Genomic DNA, 23,981 nt, shown 5'->3' with positions numbered 1-23,981 from the left:
ATTATTATGACATATGTATCATATATTACCGTCACTTAACTTTTAAAAACGACGCGAGGGAAAGCTTTCTAATTTAAATTGAATACATTGCCACTATACGAAATATTTACATAAATTAAACAAGGTCGGTTCGCGCTCATGAAATTTAAATAAACGTTAATAATGCAGTAAAAAGCTAAGCCTAACAAATACTTTGTCGTCACAACTACTGTTACACTTTTTGTTATAATCTCCCGCGTATTGACTTAATAATAATGGTATTTTATAGCGTCATATGAAATAACGGGCGGAAATAACTTACTTACGAGTTTAAGGTGAATCCTACGAAGCAAGAATTACATTTGTATAATAACCAACAAAACATTTACTAAAAAAAAATTATAAACTGAAAATGTTTTTTGAAATATATTACGTCATTTAAACAATGACCAATCAAATCCCTTACGTCAAATGGACAATGTAATAGTATTATGTAAATTTATAACGCTACCAAGTAAAAACGGTTTTAAATGTGCGGTAGATGACCAAGTCAAACAGCGATTTATAGTCATCCTGTATTCATCCATATTATAAATATAACTCTTAAAATATAACTTAACATTTTTAAATACAAAAGTAAATTAATTAAAAAACGCAGCCGATACATTTAAGCGATCATACAAAATAGTAAGAAATCAATTTCATTACACGAAACATTTGTTTGATTTATAATACATTTTTAACGGTCTGCTACGTTTTACATTCTGTGATGTTAATATGTTTGGGTTTTAGTTCTTTAACAATTAAACTACTTTACATCTAAAAAACCAACTTATACCGTTAATGTGTTGCTTATTTGAATTGATAATAAAACTTTTTTACAAAACTCAAAAATGAATAATACAATGTTATAAAATAATTTTCAACTCTGAAATTAAATTCGTGTTAAACGTGTACATTGCTACTATAACTTTTTCAAAAAGCAGCAGTCGATAAGTATGACATTCTAATTACCGTCAAATACAGAGCTAGAAGTTACTTGGTTAACCATTTTTAGGTTATTTTTATCGTTAGTTATTGAGCGTTTCACTCCTATACGGTTCCATGGGAATTATTATTGATCGCTATTGTCAGTTAAAATAAGAATGAAAATAGAGTTGCAAGATCGGAAGAAATTTTTGTACAGCTTTATTTATACAATTTTCATACAACTTTATTACGCGTTATAATATAATTTTTAACTCGGAACCTAGAAATGAAAAATGCTATTAGAATCGTAATTATTTTTTCGGAACCAATTGTTTTACCTCCTTCTACGACAATAGTGATTCCCGGAGCTGTAATTAAAATTAAAAATTAAAAATGAGAAACATGATAGTTTGATTTTATATTTACCATTTCGGATATCAAGCGCTCTTGGTTTGTTCGCTGGGTTTGTCGGGGATGTGGCTGGTGTAGACTGGTCGTCCTCTTCCTCGGGGTAAAATTCTAGGGGATTACCCTCTATACTTTGAACATAGGCAGCCACTTGCCTTGCCTTTTCATAGGCGCACACATTTCTATTAAATAAGAAATACTATATAATTTCCCCACCAAAAGATGGTGATCATTGATTCATACCGCGTATGGTCGTTGTTAAAATGATGGTGAAAGTCACCCGGCTGTAGTTCTAAATCTGGAAAATTGGGGCACACAAACCGCGTGGCGACGATTATTCGATCTAGATCGATAAAGTTTCCCAGGTACTCTTTCGTTTGCCTTTCTTTGACAATAACGTATTGGGCCAGTCGCGTTATATTGAAGACATGGCGCTCGACGGCCTCAATATCGTATTGTCCCTGATCCCTGGGAAGCTTATGGACATAGTAGGCGATCGAGTCGATTTGGCGGTTTGTATCTCCCGAATAATTATTAGCAGCCGGGGTACGAAAAACAATTAGGTCTTCGCAACCATCTGAGCTTTTGTAGCCAATCTGTAACATTTATATTTAACTTAAAATATAAAATTTCCTCTTTTACCAAAAACCGTTTAGAAGAAGAATATTTAGTTTTTGGCCAAATTATGGCGAAAAGAATGTGTATAGCTACAAACGATTCCCTAGAAACAAAAACAAATAAGTATTTGTTACAATAAAAACACCTGGAAACTTACATTTTTTTTGCTTCGGGAAGATTCACTAGTGTTAGGATTTCTAGATTCGGGTGAAAAAAGGGTATATATATATATACTACCTAAAACCCCTTAGAGGGGACGTGTTGAAAACTCCAGCAGGTGTTTCGTTGACAATACAATTAATTATGTAATCGAATTAAATTGAGTCGCGCATTCGCTAGAAATGCGTTAGTGAACAATCCTTTCGCATAGTCATGGTAGAACCGGTTCATTCTGCTTTCGTACTAATTAATCATTTTGACAGTTCAAAGGGTTATTGAAAACACATATGACTCATTTGTTAACTGTCACGCGATTATATTGTTATATATAAGACTTGTCACTAAAATACTACTAAAATCCCCGTGTTATAACGCTTTCGTTGACCGTTAATCATTTTGATAGCTCAAAGGGTTATTGAAATCACATATGACTCATTTGTTAACTGTCACGCGATTATTTTGTTCTTCCCCCCACCCCTTACCAGTATCGCGTTGAAACCAACATTCAATCGGAAACTTCAAACTTGGTAAATATACTTTTCTCTCTCTTTTTTCTTGGTCGTATAATTTATCGTAGAATTAAAAATTAATACCATAAATTTAAATTTGTTTAAAATTTGCCTTTTTTCTATATTTTATTTGTATAGTAAATGGACCATATTTCTTTAAAATTGACATTGGGGGAAGAGTACGTCGGAACGACAACGGACTCTATGATTTGTTTATATTGCGGCGAATGCACCGAAGAAGTGGACGTTAGATGAGGAACACTCTTCTTTTGTTGGGGAAGAGAGTGCGCGCATTATCAAAGGAGTGTAATCTTCCGATATGGTAATGTCTATACCAAACACATCCCCGGGCATCTGATAAAGAAATTTCCGCCCCATCTCCGCTGTACGTACTGTGGAAGAAGAGGGTCGAAGAGCAGCCGTAGACGGGAGGAGTGCGAGGCGCTCGATTTTTCGGGTTGTTGTCACTTCGTGAAACGCCCACGAGACCGAACTGTTGTTCGTTTATAAATAAAATTGCGAATAATTTATAAATAAATGTCCATTGACTTTTCTTCATCCTATAATATAAGTTTATTCCTAAATTTATGAGCTTATTAGAATACGATTTCTTTAAGAGAAAGAATTGCTTAAATTATTAAGTTAGGGTTATAAGTCATCATAATAACTTATATCCAAGAAGTAATAAAAAACACAATCTATGGATATTTTCATTCGGATACATGATTACCTGATATGAAAACTGTTTTCAATAGTTGGTTAAGTTGCCCCGAAACATTTTTCGTGTAAAGTTAATCTAACATAAATCGGTTACGTATACATTGTTTGATAAGCCATCGAACCATTGGTCTGATATATAAAAAGGAATCGCTCACGAAAGACAATCTGTCTAGGGAGAATGATAGGAAATTATGAAACTAACATTTTTAATCTTATAATAAACTAAGGTAGTGCCTCGGGGTCCTGTGGCGTTGAGACATGTTATATATTTGTAGACAAATTAATTACTTCTGAGGGTGGCGCGGTAATAATTATCAATTACTTGTAAAAGTATATTAACAACGTCTTCTAAATAGTACATAACGGGGGTAAATTACTTGTCAAGCGAGGCGTTTTTTAAAATGTTTTAAGATAAAACTCTTGATCTAAAATTGCTTTTTGTTCACATAATCTCCAATTTACAATAAAGATATTTATATATAGCCACTGGGCATATATCGTACTTTTCTCTAAAGCACAAGAATATTTCTTACTTTCCAAATTAGTGTTGTGTTTCATAAGACACGTAAACCTGGGTCTGTATTCATCCAATTCAGTAACCTCCGGGCAACCTACACCATTTAGGTCTATTACTTCGCGGTTTATTAGTTCTAATAAAAATTTGCACTTTTCTTTTCCTTGACAAAATACGCGGTCATAGCCGTCAGTAGCCATTCGCATGCATTCTTCCAATTTGTTGTACGGGGTGAAACCATAGTCCCAAGCGAGACCGTGTATGTTCTTTTCTACCGAGGTGTTCTGGCGTTGAGTTTGGGAAGGTAGATCGGTTAGGGGGTATGGTGGAAGAAAAACCCACGTTGCGACCCGGGATGTATTTTCGGCCGCGCAAGCTGACGCTTCTTTCACTATTTTCTCATCTTTGGTCCGCCCGTCAAAGAATTCAAAATCAACGACTATTGATTTCTTATGCCTATAATTCAAAAGTAAATAGATTACCTTCCGAGAAAGAGGACTAAAATAAGATTATACTTACATAGTTTTGACTTGAATCTTCTTCGAGTTTGAATGGGTAGCCACTGATCGTTCGATTTAATATAGTCAGTTATTGCGTCATTGTTTTTACATCAGCACAGTAGAAAAACCCCTGGATTTCGCTCCACCGATATAACATTCACCACCACTCATTCGCCACTTTAGAACGCCAAGAAAAGAGGTAGTATTTTTCTACCTTTTTTAAATTTTGTAGTATTTCTTTATATTTGTGTATCGGAAATGAATTTTAAAGAATCGAACGTAGAGTAAAGAGTTTTTTGTATTTTCTGTCTATATTTGCGTATCGGAGTTGCGTTTTGCCGTATTAAAAGCAGAAAAAGGAATTTTATAGTATTATTCTACCTACTTACATATCTGAAATGTATTTTATCAAATTTTAAAGGGGATTTTAGTAGTATTAAGCTAGCGTAACTGAAAATGTAACTACTCCGACATTTTATGTAAGGGCGGCATTAAAAAACTCGGATACATATTTTTTTACATTGGAAAATTGACACTTTATTGTAATATTTACACTTTGAAATTCTAAAATATGTTTACGACTTTTGGGTCATTCCATGACAAATCGTCCAAAGGTATCCACCCTACCTTTTTAGATTTGGATAAAAATTTGCCTTAAGGGTTATTTTGGTCGTAAAAGCCGATTTACAAATTATTTTTAATGTGCGATAAGCGGTTTTTGAGATATTCGCTATAGAACTTTAGCAAAAAAGGCCAAAAAGGCCTCAACACCGAAAACTTGGAAATTGATATCTCCGTCAATAAAAGTCTGATTTTAATGATATAAAGCTTATTGTAAAGCATTTTTCTTATACAAACCAGCATAAAATTTTAAAAATTCTATATTGATTTTCTTAGTCTCAAAAAACAGTTTAAATTGTATGACCTTTGACCTTTACCTGTTACCCCAATTTTAGTGAAATATAAATATTTTTTTTCGAATTCCCCGTTTATGATTTAGTCGGAAAGATCAAAATCCCAAAGTAGTATTTTTAGTTCTTTAGAAATAAATTATTTTGTACAACCCCTCGTGCAGTTTTAGAGACATGGAACTTGGTAAACATATCTTGTTAGTCCAGTCGATTTAAATTAAAAACGGGGTGTAACTAAAAAAAATTGAATAGAATTTTTCTCTTTTGCACTGTGTTCCTAAAATCGGTCTGAACAGCCCCTGAAAAATTTCCATGAATCCCACCATGGGAAAGTGGTCAAAAGTGGTCACAGGTGGTCAAGGTAGATTTTATTTGGAAAATACGGTCGGGGAAAGTTTAAAAAAGTTATTCTGACTTCATGCTTTGAGATAAAAGGCTGAAATTTGGTGAATATACTTCACAGCTATAGGGGATAATTATAGGTCAAAGCTTTTTACCGCCGCCATCTTGGATTCAATATGGCGGACGCAAGTTCGGTGTAAATCTCGGAATATCTTATCAAAAAACCTTATAACGTATGCAAATACTCTTGATATTGTCTATTATCTATTTTTCCGGTTTATCACGGGCTTGCGCGGTAATAATATTTTCCCGCCATTCGCAAAATACAATATGGCAGCCGTTTCAACCTACAAGAGAGAGAATCACAATTGTTACTTGGACGATTTATGCCGAGTTTTGGCTTATTCTATAGGAAACTACATTCTCGGAGCGTTCCCGTCAAAATAAACACTATTTAAAAAAAGAAACATGAAATTAACCTAAATAATTTATTTTAAAAATTTTAAAACTTAAATATTTTCGGTATCAGAGTTCAATATCCGGTTTCAATGAGTTTTCGCAAATAGCTAATTGGCAAGGTCCGCAGGCCGACGAACAATTAAGGCTTTGGCTTTTGCATCGACAACTCTTATCGGAGCACCTCTTATTACATTTACAGCGTACTAAATTTAGTAAGCAAATTATAGCTGGTGTTAAGTCCATCGTTATCGGACCACCCTCTAATATCCATCCCCGGTCACTATGGTTCAGATTTTTGACGTTTTATTTCCATACAAATACAAATAGTTAGGGGAATACTCTCGGGTTTCACAAGTGAACTCTTAGATGCAACTTTTGAAAAAAAGGCTATGTAATGACCGTCAAAGTATCAGTTGATGTACCACCAAACATGGACTAATAGATTTGTATAGCCCCGTACCGTAAATAGATACAGAAACAGATAAACCCTGTTCCTTTAGAATAAGTCCAAACTAAATCGTCCCAGTAACAATTGTGATTCTCACTCTTGTAGGGTGAAACGGCCGCCATATTGTATTTTACGAATGGCGGGAAAATATTATTACCGTTCAAGCCCGTGATAAACCGGAAATATAGATAATATACAATATCAAGAGTATTTGCATATGTTATAAGGTTTTTTGATAAGATATTCCGAGATTTACACCGAACTTGCGTCCGCCATATTGAATCCAAGATGGCGGCGGTGAAAAGCTTTAACCTATAATTATCCCCTATAGCTGTGAAGTATATTCACCAAATTTCAGCCTTTTATCTCAAAGAATGAAGTCAGGATAACTTTTTTAATTTTCCCCGACCGTATTTTCCAAATAAAATCTACCTTGACCACCTGTGACCACTTTTTACCACTTTCCCAAGGTGGGATTCATGAAAATTTTTCAGGGGCTGTTCAGACCGATTTTAGGAACACATTGCAAAAGAGAAAAATTCTTTTGAAATTTTTTTTAGTTACACCCCTTTTTTAATTTAAATCGACTGGACTAACAAGATATGTATACCAAGTTCCATATCTCTAAAACTGCACGAGGGGTTGTACAAAATAATTTATTTCTAAAGAACTAAAAATACTACTTTGGGATTTTGATCTTTTCGACTAAATCATAAACGGGGAATTCGAAAAACAATATTTCTATTTCACTAAAATTGGGGACACAGGTAAAGGTCAAAGGTCATACAATTTAAACTGTTTTTTGAGACTGAGAAATTCAATATAGAATTTTTAAAATTTTATGCTGGTTTGTATAAGAAAAATGCTTTACAATAAGCTTTATCCCATTACAATCGGACTTTTATTGACGGAGATATCAATTTCCAAGTTTTCGGTGTCCAGGCCTTTTTGGCCCTTTTTGGTAAAGTTCTATAGCGAATATCTCAAAAACCGCTTAACGCACATTAAAAAAAATTTGAAAATCGGATTTCTCGACCAGAATAACCCTTAAGGCAAATTGTTATCCAAATCTAAGAAGGAAGAGTGGAAAATTTCAAAAAATTTGGTCGATTTGTCGTGGAATGACTCTTTTGTAATATTGTTACATTTCCAACTTGGCATCCTCGAATGAATGGACATAATGGAATTTGACGGCAATGAACTATTAACGGTATATCTCCGTCTTGCCATTCTTCGACCATTAGGCCGCAAAAAGGACATTTGACACTCGTTCCGTTACCGAGCGCATAAAATCCCCAGGCGGCCAAATCTTCGGTTGCATAAGTAACCCAGTTTTTAAAACTGAGTAATCTTTCTCTTTCCGAAAACATTTTTAAAGACTCGTAAGAAGATTCTCTTCGTATGGTAGGAAAACAATCTTCAAGTTCTATTCTCGCTGCTATATATTCCGCTTGAAGTTTTCGTCTCTGTTTTTTCAATATATTGATACTTTTCAATAGTTCCGTACACGGTTCGTTAATTTCCTTATCACTCATTATCCAACTGTCGTCCAATTTTGTTCTGTAAAATGAAATGTGTAATTCTGGCTTCGTAGGGTTACCGAAATATCAACATTAAACTAAAAGGGGCATTTCTTTGGCTAAAAGATAAGTATTTAAACAATGCTTACATTCTCAATAATGCAGTCGTTACAATTAGGGTAGTGTGTGCTGCCACTAAGTTCTTAAGTGTTGAAAAATGGCAAAACAATAATGGTCTTTCATACCCACGGTCAACGAATTAAGTAACGTTCGTAATTTGTTACGTTTAAAAAAGTTCAATTTACCCCTGGTGGTGAAAAATAACAATGCCACTCTAAAAACTCTCAAGTTAAGGTTGGGTTTGGTTGATGTAACGTACGAATTAAACCATTGCAAAATACGTTGGAGATTTATTTCGAGTTGTATAATAATAACGCCCTTGCGCTCTTCAATTATTAGTTCCTTTACACGTTACAGCGTAAAGTGTCTCATTGATGGAATAAGTTTCACGCTAAACAGACAACAATTCAGATGCAATGTTTTTAAATATATTGTTAGTAAGTTTTTCGAAAATTTTCCCCTACGGAAAAAACCAATAACTGCTGGGATCCAAATATTTTATTAACCAAAGAAAAAGAAAACTCATACATATCCAGTAATAATTACAGGCGCTGGATTTATAATGTCAAGACCATAAAAAAATATCGCAGTCTTTTCGACGGAGACGCTTGGAGAAAACGTGTCCATGACCGACGCGTCATTCCCACCACTACGGCACTTGATGTTCGCACTTTACTACGCGAGCCTTTCTTTTCCAGTAATACTGATGAATAGAACTACATTTGCAACACAAATCGTACCACTGTCCATCGTCATCTCGATCCTTTTTTGTGCAAGTCGTATTTTTTTACACACGTCGCATTTGTTAGGCATGGGCTCTCTGGTATCCGAATTCATGATGTTTTTTGAAATATGACGACAATGCTGATAGGGTGTTCTGCTAAATATATATTTACTAAACAGTAATAATATTAAAAGAGTACTAATTAAGACAATACTCAACCGTTAGCGACTAAAATCACGATAAACGGAAGAGATATAAACGCTAATGATTGAATGCTTATACCGGTAGATAAATTTTGGCAATTCAAAAACGGGTACAACGAAAACAGTCTTTTATCCTCCTTCAAATTGTAATTTTCGACCACTTTTTCGTAGCACGCGCTACAAAGAGTTCGCCGCTAAATGAGTCGTGCCTTTGGGTAATATCGTACCTCAGTTCGTTATTTTCCATATCACTCAATCAAACCCTGTTAACAATGGAAATAAACGCCGTGGAGAGAGATATAACAACCAATCCTTATCTGCCTTGACAGTGCTGAAAATCGACAAATTATTCTTCAAGCGGAAACTAAGCCTAACGGAAAACACTGAATCATTTACATTTCGACTATGTCGTCTTAGATTTGCAAGAGATGGGAGAAGCGTCGCTGGAACCGCGAATAGAAGAGGACGGAATGATGGTGGTTCTATAAGGCCAGAGCTGCAAATTGTATACCAAGCTGATTCTTAATATAGGGACAACTTGTTTCAAACTGCGAGGTTAATAATAATAATTTCGTACATATGCGTAGAATTTTTCTTTGTAATATTTCTAATGGTACGATTGTAGTATCATAAGTACCACCCCAGCCAATTATTCCGTATGATATAATTGATTGAATTAGGGCGTAATATACTGTTTTTAACCACGGTATTTTTAGAAAGTTTTTAATTTCACGGAATTTATACATAGTCGAATTTTATTAGTGATATAGGTCACATGTTCATTCCACTTTAGATTACTGTCTATTATTACCCCCAGATATTTTAGTTTATTTACTCTTTATAACTTTAAACATTTTCCAGTGCAGTTTCTACAATTATTATTTTCGTGAATTTTTAATTCTTTAATATCTATGTCGTCGTGGCCATTAGAATTAGAATTTTTTAAGATGCAATTATTATTTTTATATCATGCGGAATAACCGGCGAGAAAAAAAGACCTGGTATTATTTTCAGCTGGGTCTGTGTTAGAGGATGCATTTACATTAGTCGTTAGGATATCATTAGTTAATTTTTCACCAATAGAAGAGAAATATTCATTAAAAGAATTCGCTATTTCTTTCGGTTGTTTATCGCTTATATAAATATTATTTTTATATTTTATTTTGTCTATTGGGTTGAATTTTTAAGAGTTATTTGTTGATTCATTTATAGCTTTCCATATTAATTTGGAGTTACGGTTCCAATTTTCTATTTTAATTTTAAAGTGATCGTTTTTAATGGATCTGATTAACTGGGTTAATTTATTTCGATATTTTATATAATAATTTTTTAATGCAACGTTAAATGGTTCTTTTTTAATACGCTTAGCTAATAAACACAAAATTGGTCAAAGTTTTTTCTCAAACTTCGTATATTTAAGTGGAGAACTTTTAAACCATGCGAGGTTAACGAATTGAACATTGAAACAATCTAAAGGTATTTGCTAAGTTTGTTGATACTCAAATAAACGTCGCGCCGAAGTCACCATAGCAACGGGGGATTCTCCGCTCAACACCTGCTCTAAATAAATCAACAATGGAGATAAACGCGGAGAAAAGCATTCCTTTAAAGGAGCGCTATCGCCGTGGAGAGAGATATAGTTCGCGGTAATCAGAGGAGCGCTAATGGCGTGGAGAGACAGATCAGTAATCAGATTCCTTTGTGTTCGACCTGTACTGAACCAACCACATGGCGTTTTATACAAACTAGTTTCGCTTTGTTTTTGTTGTGGAATAATGACTTATAAAGAAAACAAGGACTATGAACTGATTAAACATATAAATAAAGAATTGAAAAAAATAAATCGTCAACTTGAAATGGATTTGAATGCACAAAGAATGAGATATTTTCAAAAAGAGTATAATTCTCACGAAATGCATTTGGAACGACCCCAAAAAACTGGATTCTTAAAGGCGATAGACGAGTTAGTGGTTTTTATTGATAGCGTGTTAAATGTTATTAACGATAGTTCCTTTGTGTCAACAACAAATGTTGTAAAATAAAGTCTTAAATTTAAATCAGAGTTTTTTATTTTAAACATAAAAGGATGTAAGATAATTTAAAAAAAAGTGATAACCATTTGACAAACATATTTAATTTCAGGTTCAGAGTTGAAAATTATTTTATAACATTGTATTATTCATTTTTGAGTTTTGTAAAAAAGTTTTATTATCAATTCAAATAAGCAACACATTGGCGGTATAAGTTGGTTTTTTAGATGTAAAGTAGTTTAATTGTTAAAGAACTAAAACCCAAACATATTAACATCACAGAATGTAAAACGTAGCAGACCGTTAAAAATGTATTATAAATCAAACAAATGTTTCGTGTAATGAAATTGATTTCTTACTATTTTGTATGATCGCTTAAATGTATCGGCTGCGTTTTTTAATTAATTTACTTTTGTATTTAAAAATGTTAAGTTATATTTTAAGAGTTATATTTATAATATGGATGAATACCGGAGGACTATAAATCGCTGTTTGACTTGGCCATCTACCGCACATTTAAAACCGTTTTTACTTGGTAGCGTTATAAATTTACATAATACTATTACATTGTCCATTTGACGTAAGGGATTTGATTGGTCATTGTTTAAATGACGTAATATATTTCAAAAAACATTTTCAGTTTATAATTTTTTTATTAGTAAATGTTTTGTTGGTTATTATACAAATGTAATTCTTGCTTCGTAGGATTCACCTTAAACTCGTAAGTAAGTTATTTCCGCCCGTTATTTCATATGACGCTATAAAATACCATTATTATTCAGTCAATACGCGGGAGATTATAACAGCAAATGTTTTTAACAGTAGTTGTGACGACAAAGTATTTGTTAGGCTTAGCTTTTTACTGCATTATTAACGTTTATTTAAATTTCATGAGCGCGAACCGACCTTGTTTAATTTATGTAAATATTTCGTATAGTGGCAATGTATTCAATATAAACCCGTTTGAATATGAAACATTAAAGATGGCGGCCAAATCACGTGAATTTTCGACGTAATAATTCGATAAATATGACATAATTAATCGGTGTTTGCGGTTCTCTCGCTATTGTCACTAAAGGTATTTGCGCCGCTAAGTTATTTCTACACCTGCTCGTAATCAATCAAAACCTGTCACCGCCTTAACATTGGAAAAGCCCGAGCGAACCTGGGAATTCCTTTAAAGGAGTACTGACCCCTTTTCGCGCCAAAACGCCAGCCAATCGGCACCATTTTGAATAATTTCAAGTCAGCCAATTAGCGCGCAGTACACGCGCCGCGCCAGCCAATCAGCGCGCAGTACACGCGTAGTAACCACGTGCTCCCCGCGCCGCGTAGTTACCACGCCAGCCAATCAGCGCGCGCCACTCTGCGGAGGTCAATGACCTTCGGTGACTTACCCCGAGGGAAATGCCGACCCCCTCGCGCCGGAAGGGGGAAGGAAGCGGGAACTTCCGGTGCCGACCCCCTTTCTACCTGTACATTGAAAAACCCTGATGATTGTGGACACTCCTACTTATAGGAGGTGTTCTACGGCAGAGGCCATTCTTACGAAATATCTTGGTATTGGCCTCTCACATAGGACGCTTACTGTCCTATATTGGAGGCCATTTCAACGAAATAGTTTTTATATAGAGGTAGTTATATCAAAGCTAACGCGCAACGGTTAGGTTAGCCGGGAGCGCTGCAGGCGCGTAGGCACCGTTTTCATATAGGTGTTCTACTACAGAGGACGTATATTGTCCTACGACAGAAGCCATTTTAAAAGTGGTGCTAAGGTATTAGCAGCATTTTTATCTGAAATTGAAACATTTTTTAATTCCTGTTTATTTTAGATTTTAAACATCGTTTTTATCTTTTATCATTTTTTATTGTTCGGAAATAGGTTTGTTTCAATTCACTTGTTTTTTATATACCATATATATTGCATCATTAAAATCGTCCTTAAAGCTGGAACTGTCAGTAAACAGTTTCTACACTATAATCTTAGCCTAAAGGACGAGAAGCTTCGAGTCGCTGTTGGACTATAGATATTTTTCCATGAGACTAATTCAACGAATGCTATTTCAACTAAGAAAAACCTAATTTTTTTTGGTATTTACAGCCCAACCGGACATTAAACAAGGTAATGTTAAAATTTACCTGCCAGAAATAACCCTTTTTCTAGGAAAAAGGATTAATAGTGAATATTTAAGTCATAAAAATCCCCGCAAATGGGAAGACCCTCCATATAACAAATCTGCGCAGCAGGAAAATCGCGCAAACGGGAAACTGTGCAAACGGGGAAACCGCGCAAACGAGAAAACCGCGCAAGCGGGAAACTGTGCAATCGGGAAAAAGCGCGGAAATGGTAAATTGCGCAAATGACAAACTGCGCAAATGGGGAGCTGCGCAAATAGCAATTCCGCAAATGGGAAACGCGCAATTGGGAACGTGCGCAAACGAAAACTGCGGAAGTGGGAAGTGCGCAAATGGAAACTGCGCAAATGAAAACTGCGCAAGTGGACCCAAACCTTTCGTGACAACGCTAAAAGGAGAAAACAAAATAAACACTTTGTCGAAATCAACGACATAGAACCAGTCAACGCCGACGAACTGGCCAAAGCTGAAATGAAATGGGTAAAATGCATTCAAGAACAGAACTACGTCGAAGAAATACAGGCGTTGAATAAAAACTCCAAAATCAAGTCAAGTTCAAAACTAGCCAGATTAAAACCAATGCTAGATCAAGAAGGATTAATATGCCTAGGAGGTCGGCTCGAAGAAGCTAGCCTTAAATTTGAAGAAAAACACCCCGTTATTTTAAACAACGGACATCGTTTCACGGAGCTCATCATGACTCGTAGCCACAAAGAAGTAATGCACGGTGGAGTCACTATAACCATGACACAAGCGCGAGAGCGCTACTGGATCAATTCAGCGCGACAACTGGCCAGGAAGGTCATAAACAAATGTCTCATTTGCGGAAGACACCGCGCCAAACCTGGCGAGATTGAAACGGCCCCGCTACCGAGAGATCGAATAGACCAATCTCAACCATTCGAAATCGTCGGAATCGATTTCGCTGGTCCACTTCTAGTCAAAAATCTCAAGCAAATAAAAAAATCGTATATTTGTTTGTACACTTGCGCCGTGACCCGCGCGATACATTTGGAAATTGTGCCAACTCTTACAAGCTACGATTTCCTACTCTCTTTCCGGAGAATGATTTTCAAGCGAGGAATACTGCACACCGTCTCAAGGACAACGCGCTCACGTTCCAGCGTGCTGATCGAGATTTACGGAAAATCTGGAACAACTTAAACTCAAACGAAGTTAAAAATTTCTTCGGACTGAAAGGAATCACGTGGAAATTCGTAATCGAAAGAGCCGCCTGGTACGGTGGCTGGTGGGAGAGGCTCGTTAAATCTACAAAAATAACCCTGAGAAAGGTATTGGGAAGAGCGGCTCTTACTTACCACGAGCAGGAAACCACACTCCTAGAAACGGAGGCTATGATAAACTCTCGACCTATTACTTACTGCGTGGCGGATCCGGAAGAACCCTCACCCTTAGCACCCTCACATTCTTAAAACTCCTAACGGAAAAGATGAAATAAAAAATGCTCCTTATTTTTCGATTTCTAATGAATCTTTCTTTCAATCAGTAGTCATTTAACTAATCGATAACTAAAAACTCGAACTAGGATAGCCTTTTTCAGTCGGGGTGACTCTTAATAAAAAGAAAATTAGAACCTTAGCTCTCCCTACAATAAATACAAACTTTAAACCAGAGCCATTTCGTTACAGGGTTGATTGAAAAAGTGGCCCAATTAAAAGAACCAAATATACATTTTTGACCCAAAGAACTGGATTTCTCGATAAGAAATTTGATATACATTCAGTCGTGAAGGTACTTATTCCACAATTCCCAATTTCCCACTGTTGCTAACCATTACACACCCAGGGTGCCCTATATGTGAGTGTTGCATTGAATTTTACAGCAATGTTATTCACCTTCTATAGCATGACGGTCGCTATACAGCAGACAGCTTTTAGGCTCAAGCCTCTATATGAAGCTCTAACGTTAAGAAATATATTCAGAGTTAAAATTTCAGTCAGACATTCAAACCGCAGACCGTTACCACAAATTGAGCCTAATCAACACTGTGTATAGGAACTCCGTCTTTATTCGGAAGAAGCTGCCGATTTCATTAAACTAATATACATCCAGGGTTCCCTAAATGTGAGCAATCCATTGAGATTTATAGTGAAGTTATTCACGTATTATTGCATGGAGGTCGGTATACAGCAGACATCGTTTATGCTCGGATTTAAGATTGAAAATCTAACGTTAAGAACTATATCAAAAGTCAAAATTTCAGCCAGAGATTCCAACAGTAGACCGGTTCATGCGCACCCTATTCTCTGAAAGAAATTTTGACATTTAATATGATTTTTAACGTTGGATTTTCAAACGGAAGCCTTAGAATAATTGTTGTCTGCTGTATAGCGACCACCATGCAATAATAGGTGAATAACCTCACTATTAATTGCAATGGCCTGCTCACATTTAGGGCACCCTGGATGTATATTATTTAACTGATATCGGCCGCTTCTTCCCCGCCAAGACGGAATTCCTTCAGTGTTGATAATCTCTAAATGCGGGAAACCGATTTTGTGTTAGAATCTCTGAAAAGGAAGTAGAAAAGGTAGAAAAAATGAATGTAAATGGAAAAACTAATTAGAACAAAAGCCTTCTATTTTATTTTAATTTGCTTAAAGTTATCTCTTAAGGAAATCCTCTTTGGCAATCTTAAGAAGTTATTCTGTAAAATCTAAAGATAAATTATTCTTAACATTCTAAAGAAGATTTGACCAGAAATTGTTACGAATTTGTTCTTAAGAACTCCTTAAGGATTTGGTGCAAAGAAATCCTAAAGGAATTGTTCCAAAGAAACTCTTAAGAACGATCTTGGGAAAAAGGTGCCAAATTAACCAAGAATTCTTATGATTTTTCCTAAAGAATTTCTAAAACATTTTCCCTTTTCTTCTTAAGAATCTAAAGGAATATTTTTGTAAGGGATATTCCATAGAGCGAAGAAGAGCAAAGTAGGGTCATTCACTGGAAGTGACAGTGGTTTTCCAGGAAAAACCGTATGAACGAGGCATTGGTAGATGTCGCGAGTGAGCTGGTTGTCCGTTAGCCTGGTCTTGGAGCCACTATGAGATATAGATAGAACGTCATCCTGACCAAAAGAGTTGTTTTTATCTTTAAACCGGAGTTATCGAACGTCTCAGGGTACTTATGGATATAGGCATTGACCACCTGTTTGTGTTGCTGCACGAAAAGTCGAGGTGGGCGAGAAGTTAAGAGGCTTTGTTGCGATACCCAGTGACCATTACGGTCGAGAGGCAAGGTCATCGTTCTTTAGAAAAGCGCCTTCAACGGTCTTCAGAATGGGCGAGTGCGGAAAGGGGACGTTAAGGAACTTTTCTCGGGAGGATAAATTGGGCTGGAGCCTCAATAGCATTCCAAACCCAAAAGAGAGGGCCACCGTGCAGAAAGGAATTTTAGAGTGTTTACTCGAATGATCTGATAGTATGGCCTCCGGAGAAGGTAGGCGCGGAAGGAATACATCGAAAATGGCCTTAGTACATGTCTGGCGAGTTTTAATCACGGGATGAGATGTAAAGTGCCAGCGATTGCACTCTGAATGCTCGAATTCTAAGCTCCACATTTTATAAGCCTAGACCACCCGGTTGAGTACTGGATAGAGATAGTGCGATTGCACCCAATGGGCACCTGCCCAAAGAAAATGGATTGATATAGTCGAGGCGGCTAGTTGATTAATCAGCAGTATCTGCCCCGTGAGGGAACAATGATGTCTATAGAGAATCCAGGGGTAGAGTACTCTCAAAACTCGGGTTTTAAGTTCTGGCCAGTTCCGAAGCTCGTAAGCTGAGGAATTTCCTAGATATACTCCAAGAAATTTCCGACCGTCCCAGTTTAATGGAAAAGGTGTACGAATTGGGGGGGATGGTGCGCTATTCACCACACCAGAGAACGAAAGACTTGTCATCATTCACTATTGTTCCAGAAGCGGAGCTGTAGGTTACGAGACAATCGCTTAATTTTATAAACTCTAAGGGATTCCAAGGGAGGCCGTTGAGGTCATCGGCGAAAGTGATGCTGACGAGGCTAAAATGGGCGGGGACGAAATACCTGTGAAATGCGGATCGTAAGGAGCACAAAAACGGCTCGAGGGCTAGAACGAAGAGAAGTCCAGGCAACGGATAACCCTGGCTAATACCACTGGCGAAAGGGATCTCGAGCGAGATGGTATTGTTTACGTGGACCCGAAAAATCATGTCCGTGTAAACGACGCGCAGTAAATCTAAGAAATCCTTCGAAATCTTGAAAAGGTAGACATGATCAACGCAATTGAACGCCTGGCGAAAGTCAATATTGATATTAGCGAGGGTCTCGCGGTTGGAATTAGAGATGGTGATAACATCGCGTAGAACGGAGAAAGAATGGTAGATGCATCAACTAGGAATGGAATAAGTCTGCGAGGGGTGAATTAGCGCGCCTATCACAGAGTTCAAGCGGTTGCACAGAGCTCATAGTCGGAGTTTGTAAGTGAAATTGGGCTCCAGTTAGCTAGGTTCATTAGGTCTCCGGCTTTTGGGAGCAAGGATACGATAGTATTTCTCCCATTATGTAGGGGAGGCTAGCAAGCCGTTAAAGACGTGTACGAAGACTGGGCCGAGGATGTTCCAAAAAGCGGAATCGCATTCGCCGCATGCCTTTACACGGGACCCTTTTAAACGCGAGTTTCTCTGGGAGATTAAAGCCTCTCGAAATGAGAGCAGCGTTGTGATCATCAAGGGTTGGAAAATCGTCGGGTAAAAAGTCAACTCTTTCAGATATCCAAAGATTTGGAAAAGAGGGTGCCGTAGTAGTCTGCGTCCACCTCGCGGATAGAATCGGGATCGGAGACGGTCAGTCCTCGGGAGTCATAACCCGCGGGAATAATGTGGGAAGCGACCGCCTTCTTTTCGAGTTTGTAAAAATCTCGGGAAGGGGTGTCGATACATCGGTAGAACGTTTCTCTTGCATGGACGAGAGAAGCGACTGAACGGACTAGTAAAACACTTAAGATTTTCACTGTGTTGTTCGTGTTCGGGGAGCCGGGGGGGGGAAAGCGGTCACCATTGATGAGTGATGAGTGATGGCCGCCGTTTCGCGAAACCAACGACGTTACCAAAAAGTCACGGAGGAAGATTTAATTTCGGGTTTCACGATGTCCAAGACCTCACGGGTGGTTTTGCGTCGATTAAATTGGCCAACATATCGCGATACTCCAACAAGAATTGGGTATTTTGAAGGCAGCGAATGTTCATGCGCCAAAACGGTGGTGAACGTGGTTTAGAAAATGTATCGAAAAATTGACACTAGACGGCATTGTGGTCGGAGAAACCTGACGGAATATGCTAAACGGCCTTAAGGCGACCTACAAAATTGCGAGCATGGATAGACATTACCACCGGGCTCATGCCACGAACGTTTGAAGACAAGATATTAACAAGTTGGCAAGCCAAAATATACCTCTCCTCGGAAGAATTGTCCCTAGTGGTATTAATTTCTCGAGATAACCCTTAAAGATATATCTCCGCAATTTAGAGTTATTTGTTAAAAATGATATCCCAGTTCTATCCCGCCCGGTATAAAATTTAATTATAATTAAAATAATTGAGACCAAACGACCAATTTTAATATATTCAGAATATCATAAGTTAAGTAATTACAACAGTGAGTTAGACGTTCTATAACAATGCACAATTGAATTAAACCCTTTTTACAGTACAAGTTTGTCAGTTGAATATACTACAAAGCAAATTTTAATGAAAGAAATATCTACAGAGGGTATTATAATGACCGTTCGCTTTTTGGTTTTTAATTTTAATGGAATCGGGCCGATTTTAATTAAACGATAGTTTATCGAAATTTTGTTAAAATAATATTCCCTAAGGCCGCGCGATAAATTTACGAGAATAATTTCCCGTCGCCGTTATATCGAAAATTTAGTTGATTCGGGATTGCCAGAACTTTAATGTTGTGGACGAGTGATTAGAAAATAAAATGGCAACCAGAATTATGCCAAATTATAAATGTTTATTTTTATTCAGAACAGTCTATGGAATTAACTTTCATCAATAACTCAACAATATATATCCCTTCTACGTAATTGTACAGAACTGGTACTCAAGTGTCTAAGACTAGATTTGTCTTAGTTCATCGTGATTGAAAAATAAACCAAAACATACTTACACTTAAGTAAATATCATAAATTATTATAAAATACGCGAAAAATTAGATAAGTCCATATTATTGTTATTATGGACTTATCTACTTTTCGCGTATTTTATCATCCTTCTCACAGTCCATAGGTGGTTTCTTCTAACTTATCATAAATTATACTGAGTAATTTTAACTAAATTCAAACTACCTTACTATAAACTCTTGTCTTAATTAACAGCTGAGAGCTGTTCGCTACTAATTACTTCCAATCTACTTAATTAGACTCACAGGTTGAGTTTATAATTTCAAGGGTATAATTAGGTTATTCCAATTCAAAAAATAAAAACAATCAATTTTATCTTACAGCTGACTTGAGTTAGTTCACAATTACCTTAACACTTTCAGTCTTAAACACGCACTGTTCATACACTTAAGTCCATTTACTCACGTTAAAAACGCGAAACACAATTTAACTCTTTCCTCATAACTTTTGACCGACACCAGGACCCCGTCCTTATGTAGGTCGTCTGACAGCCAAAAACTAAGAAAGACTAAATCTTCTGTATTGACGACAACGGCTTTATTTACGTTTATTTGGCGTTTTTTGTTTTGACCCCTCGAGATTTGACTAAAGTTCGAAAAATTGAATAGATTATATTTTTTACCCGGTTTGATTGATAGTTCTCCACACGGTGGCGCTATATTATTACTTTTATATAGTTTCCGCGGGAGATTTGAATAATTATCCTTTTTCTAAGCATTATTAAAAGGTAAAAAACCCGCCTTATCATAATGGTTTCTTTACTTTTTATTTTCCTAAAGGAAGTCAATGGCTCGGCGGTAAACTATCTGCATTGTAACGATGCGAACCGAGTTCAATTCCTGAACACGATCAAATAAATTATAATACTCAGATATTTAATTAAATGTAATATTAATATTGTTTATAAATATTTAATTAAATATAAGAATAATATAATTTATAAATATCTCATTAAATATAAGATTAATATAAATTATAAACATTTAAAATGATATAGAATAAATTATAGTACCTAACGTTATAACTTTGTAAATTTGAACTAAACCAGGAGAAGACAGAAATCAACTAGCTAAGGAAGTAATGATAATTCTTAAGGAGCTCCTAAACATCACGTATAACCTCTTACCGCATCAAGTATATCGAAGGGGAGAAAATAAACGTATCATTGTTAAGCTTGATAATCCCCACTTAAAAATGGAAATGCTTATAAGTTAAAGAGTTCAAACATCTTCCTGTCCCATGACTATACTATTAGACAAGAAGTCGCTAGATATCATCTTCGACAATTTATAAAATCTGAAGGAAATAGTACGGCCAAATTTCAAACTCAATTCACTGTGATAAAGGAAGGCCAAATTTATTATTATAACGCAGGAAAAAACCGTGTTGAAATCAAAAACTAATTACTTAAATACTTTTTAATATATGAAAAAATTATTCCTTAAATTGTTTTTTATTTTACATATTCATGAAAGTACTTTATTCAAATATTCGAAGTGCAAATGCTAATTTGAAAAAATCTTGTTTCTCATTTTTTTTGACCAAATATAGATATTTTTGCTTTAAATGAAACCTGTCTTAAAAATAACTTATCTGTATATATCCCAAACTACATTTTTACCGGTATCAGAGATAGAATTGGTGGTGGAGTTGCTTTTTACATAAAAAAATCATATAACATTTTCCGTACTAACTGACACCTGCTATTTTGCCCAAAATATAGAAAGCTATTCAATTAAACTTGATAAAACTGGAGATATTATTGTCATAATTTATAGACCACACTCTGCAAATTTCGATATATTTATTGAGAAATGTGAAGAAATCCTTAATAACGTGTACAACTCAAAAGCTAAAATCACTATTGTTGGAAACTTTAATTATGATATTAACAGCAACACGCCCTGCTCTCTGGCGCTTATTGACCTTTTCGCAAGTCACGGCCTAACTTAAAATATACAGGAACCTACTAGATTTGGAGCAATTTCCCCAAAATGTATAGTCAATTTATTTACTAACACTAACGGCGAAGTGACCTTTATTAAAGACACCGATGTATCTGATCATCTACCTATACGGTTTACCTACGATTCAAAGTTAAATACCACCACGGATATACGTATCAGAGATCTCTCAACTAAAAACATGAATAATTTTGTCCTTAAAATGGCGAGCATTAACTGGGAAAACCTCTACCATATTGATGACGTAAATCATGCATACAACTTTTTTAGCGACTCTATTTCTCAGCTATATAAAAAGTTCTTCCCCTTTAAAAATATCAAACTTACCAATCACTCATGGAAAACCGAAAACGTTAAACAAATCATTGTAAAAAAACGTCAGCTTTACAAACTTTCTAAACGCAACCCTTCTGTTGAAAACAAAACCAATTATGCTATCTATAGAAATTATTGTAACAACCAAATAAGAAATGCTAGAAGCACCTATATTTTTAATAAAATATAAGCTGGTAACACCATTAAGGAGAAATTAAGAGTTATTAACTCAGTAACCGGAAAAACAAGACAATGTAAGCCAATTCCAAAAACCATATCCGCAGATATAATGAACTCCCATTTTACTTCAATTATTAACCACGAAATTGAGTATAATTCTTCAGTAGAAATTAGTCGTTATTTATTTTAAACGTTTTCTCGACTGATTAAGATGTTTAATTTGAAATAAAATGAGCGTTAAAGATGCGGCAAGTATTTCGTAAGCGAGAAAAATACAAATACCCTCTGTAGATATTTCTTTCATTAAAATTGGCTTCGTATTATATTTAACTGATAAACTTGTACCGTATATAGGGTTAAATTCAATTGAGCATTGTTTTAGTACGTCTAACTCGCTGTTGTAACTACTTAATTTATAATATTCTGAATAAATTATACCGGGCGGGATTGAACCTGGATTACCCCAGCAAACACAAATCGTCCCTGGGACGTCCCAGCATGGTCCATAGAGCCCAGCTTGGTCCCGTCCAAAATTCGTTGTACGGGACGAATAACGGACGTCCCATTTTAGTCCTCGTAGAACCAATTTCGCGACATCCGATATTCAGCCCAATCGACGTCGCATGGTTCTCCACTATTCGTCCGAAATTTTTCGTCCATCAATGCTATCTAGAGGCGCGTTTATCAGCAATTAATTTTAATTAGTTTCACCTGTATTTGTAATTAACCCTAAATGGGTTAGAGTGTGCAATAACTGGTGGCTTTACCGGGGAGTCGGGGTCCGGTTCTTGTAACCCATAAGGGCGGTGGCGCACTGGGATATGTTAGCTCTGATAAAATGGTCCTAGCTCCACCTCCGACTTCGGTCAGGTAGGGGCTGGATACTGGGCTTCGGCTCAGGCTAACGGAGAGGGTCCGTGCAAACTGGCCGCCTCGGCGGAGTGGGTAGCCTGCTGTGGGGCGGCGGGCCTCCATATGCGGGCACGGCGGTCCTGTTTCCTGGCCTTTTGGAGTCACACCGGGATCTCCGGTGCCAGCTGTGCCGGGTTACTTGGACTGCTGTGTGCTCGTCGTTCCCCTTTAGGAGCTCACTCCAAAGGGCTCGGCTCCCTGCCTTCATAGGTAGGGTGTCGGCTGGAGTTGCTACAGCATCCATTCTTAATCCCACTGCTGTGTGCGAAGTGGGGATTGGTCCACCCATTGCTGCACCTTCTGCTGGGTTGAGTGGCTTGCGTCAAAGGTGAGACCATCAGTAGTAGGGTTCTGCTACCCATGCTGGATTTGTCACCTGCCCGGGCTAGGGGGACGCTGGCGTAGGGCACTATGATGATAGGCCTCCGGTCGTATGGTCTTTGTTACTATATAGGTACACCGGGCTTTAAATTCTGACACACTGTATTTGTAATTGAGCTGATAATGATTAATGAACCACAAAATATTAATTTTATTATGAATATTATTATTTAAATTTACGAGTTTATGTAACGTGATTTAATGAAATTACGTGTTAAATCAAAACTACTTAATTATTTAATTAATTTTATCTGTTCTTAATTTTTATATTTTTTTATTATAATTATTTTATTTGATGAATTATTTCTACAATCACAGCCAATTACTGCGAAAAAGCTGATTTAAGTTGGCCGTGCTAAAGTCCTTTTAAAATATCTGGTAGCCCAGTTTGTGGTTTCTTTTGTACGACGCCATTACTCGATAGTTTGGAATATGTCACCATAATGCGTTCTACACAAACGTTAAAGATTATAACATAGTAATCTCTAGTATCGCTGATAATCTATACTATATTCCTAAGTGTCTTCTGTCTGTCTGTCTCGCGTCTGTTTCTCTATAGGCGTCCGAGCCGTTCAATCTAGGACCTCCAAATTTCTCACAGCTATTCTTACGGCTCAAAGGCAGCGAGTCGCGCTATTTTCATCGATTACCAATTTGGGTTAAGTTAATTAATTAAATAATGTTAAAAAGCGAGTCGAAATCTATGTATTTTTGCCCCTGGAAAGGTGCCGTGAATCCTGCAACCTACGTACACCTATACAACCAATATTTTT

The 23,981-nt window shown here is 36.4% G+C and overlaps 2 protein-coding genes across 9 annotated transcripts in view; one reads left to right on the top strand and one right to left on the bottom strand.

The window, feature by feature from the left end:
- LOC149926181 (uncharacterized) overlaps positions 1-23,981 on the top strand; it is a 75,162-nt gene that overhangs the window by 22,022 nt on the left and 29,159 nt on the right. The window contains exon 3 of one of the 8 annotated variants that reach the window (XR_016477051.1): positions 2,781-3,180. The exons of the other annotated variants lie outside the window; for them this stretch is intronic. The gene's annotated coding sequence lies outside the window, so the exon portion shown is untranslated. Of the gene's footprint in view, positions 1-2,780; positions 3,181-23,981 lie in introns of those variants that run through there. 8 annotated transcript variants of the gene reach the window in all.
- Positions 1,145-2,283, bottom strand: LOC149926182 (uncharacterized). Its single transcript, XM_090161027.1, has 5 exons — positions 2,132-2,283; positions 1,600-2,077; positions 1,375-1,538; positions 1,287-1,316; positions 1,145-1,228 (listed from the first exon to the last, which is right to left on the bottom strand). Exons 2-5 carry the CDS (start codon positions 1,959-1,961, stop codon positions 1,203-1,205), a joined length of 582 nt encoding a protein of 193 aa, XP_090017153.1. The 5' UTR covers positions 1,962-2,077; positions 2,132-2,283; the 3' UTR covers positions 1,145-1,202.

The sequence above is a fragment of the Leiobunum rupestre genome, chromosome 10, assembly GCF_980474605.1.
Source record: "Leiobunum rupestre chromosome 10, qqLeiRupe1.1.hap1, whole genome shotgun sequence".
Classification (NCBI taxonomy): Eukaryota; Metazoa; Arthropoda; class Arachnida; order Opiliones; family Sclerosomatidae; genus Leiobunum; species Leiobunum rupestre.
Note: the sequence above shows the minus strand (reverse complement) of the source record. Positions and strands in the feature narration are given on the sequence as shown.

What these genes read in the sequence shown, in the direction of transcription:
- LOC149926182 (XM_090161027.1), bottom strand. Translation starts at nt 1,961, where the DNA reads ATGTTACAGATTGGCTACAAAAGCTCAGATGGTTGCGAAGACCTAATT. An exon ending in AGCGCTTGATATCCGAAATG is followed by an intron (nt 1,317 to 1,374) that starts GTAAATATAAAA and finishes TTTTAATTACAG; the next exon opens with CTCCGGGAATCACTATTGTC. An exon ending in CACTATTGTCGTAGAAGGAG is followed by an intron (nt 1,229 to 1,286) that starts GTAAAACAATTG and finishes TTTCATTTCTAG; the next exon opens with GTTCCGAGTTAAAAATTATA.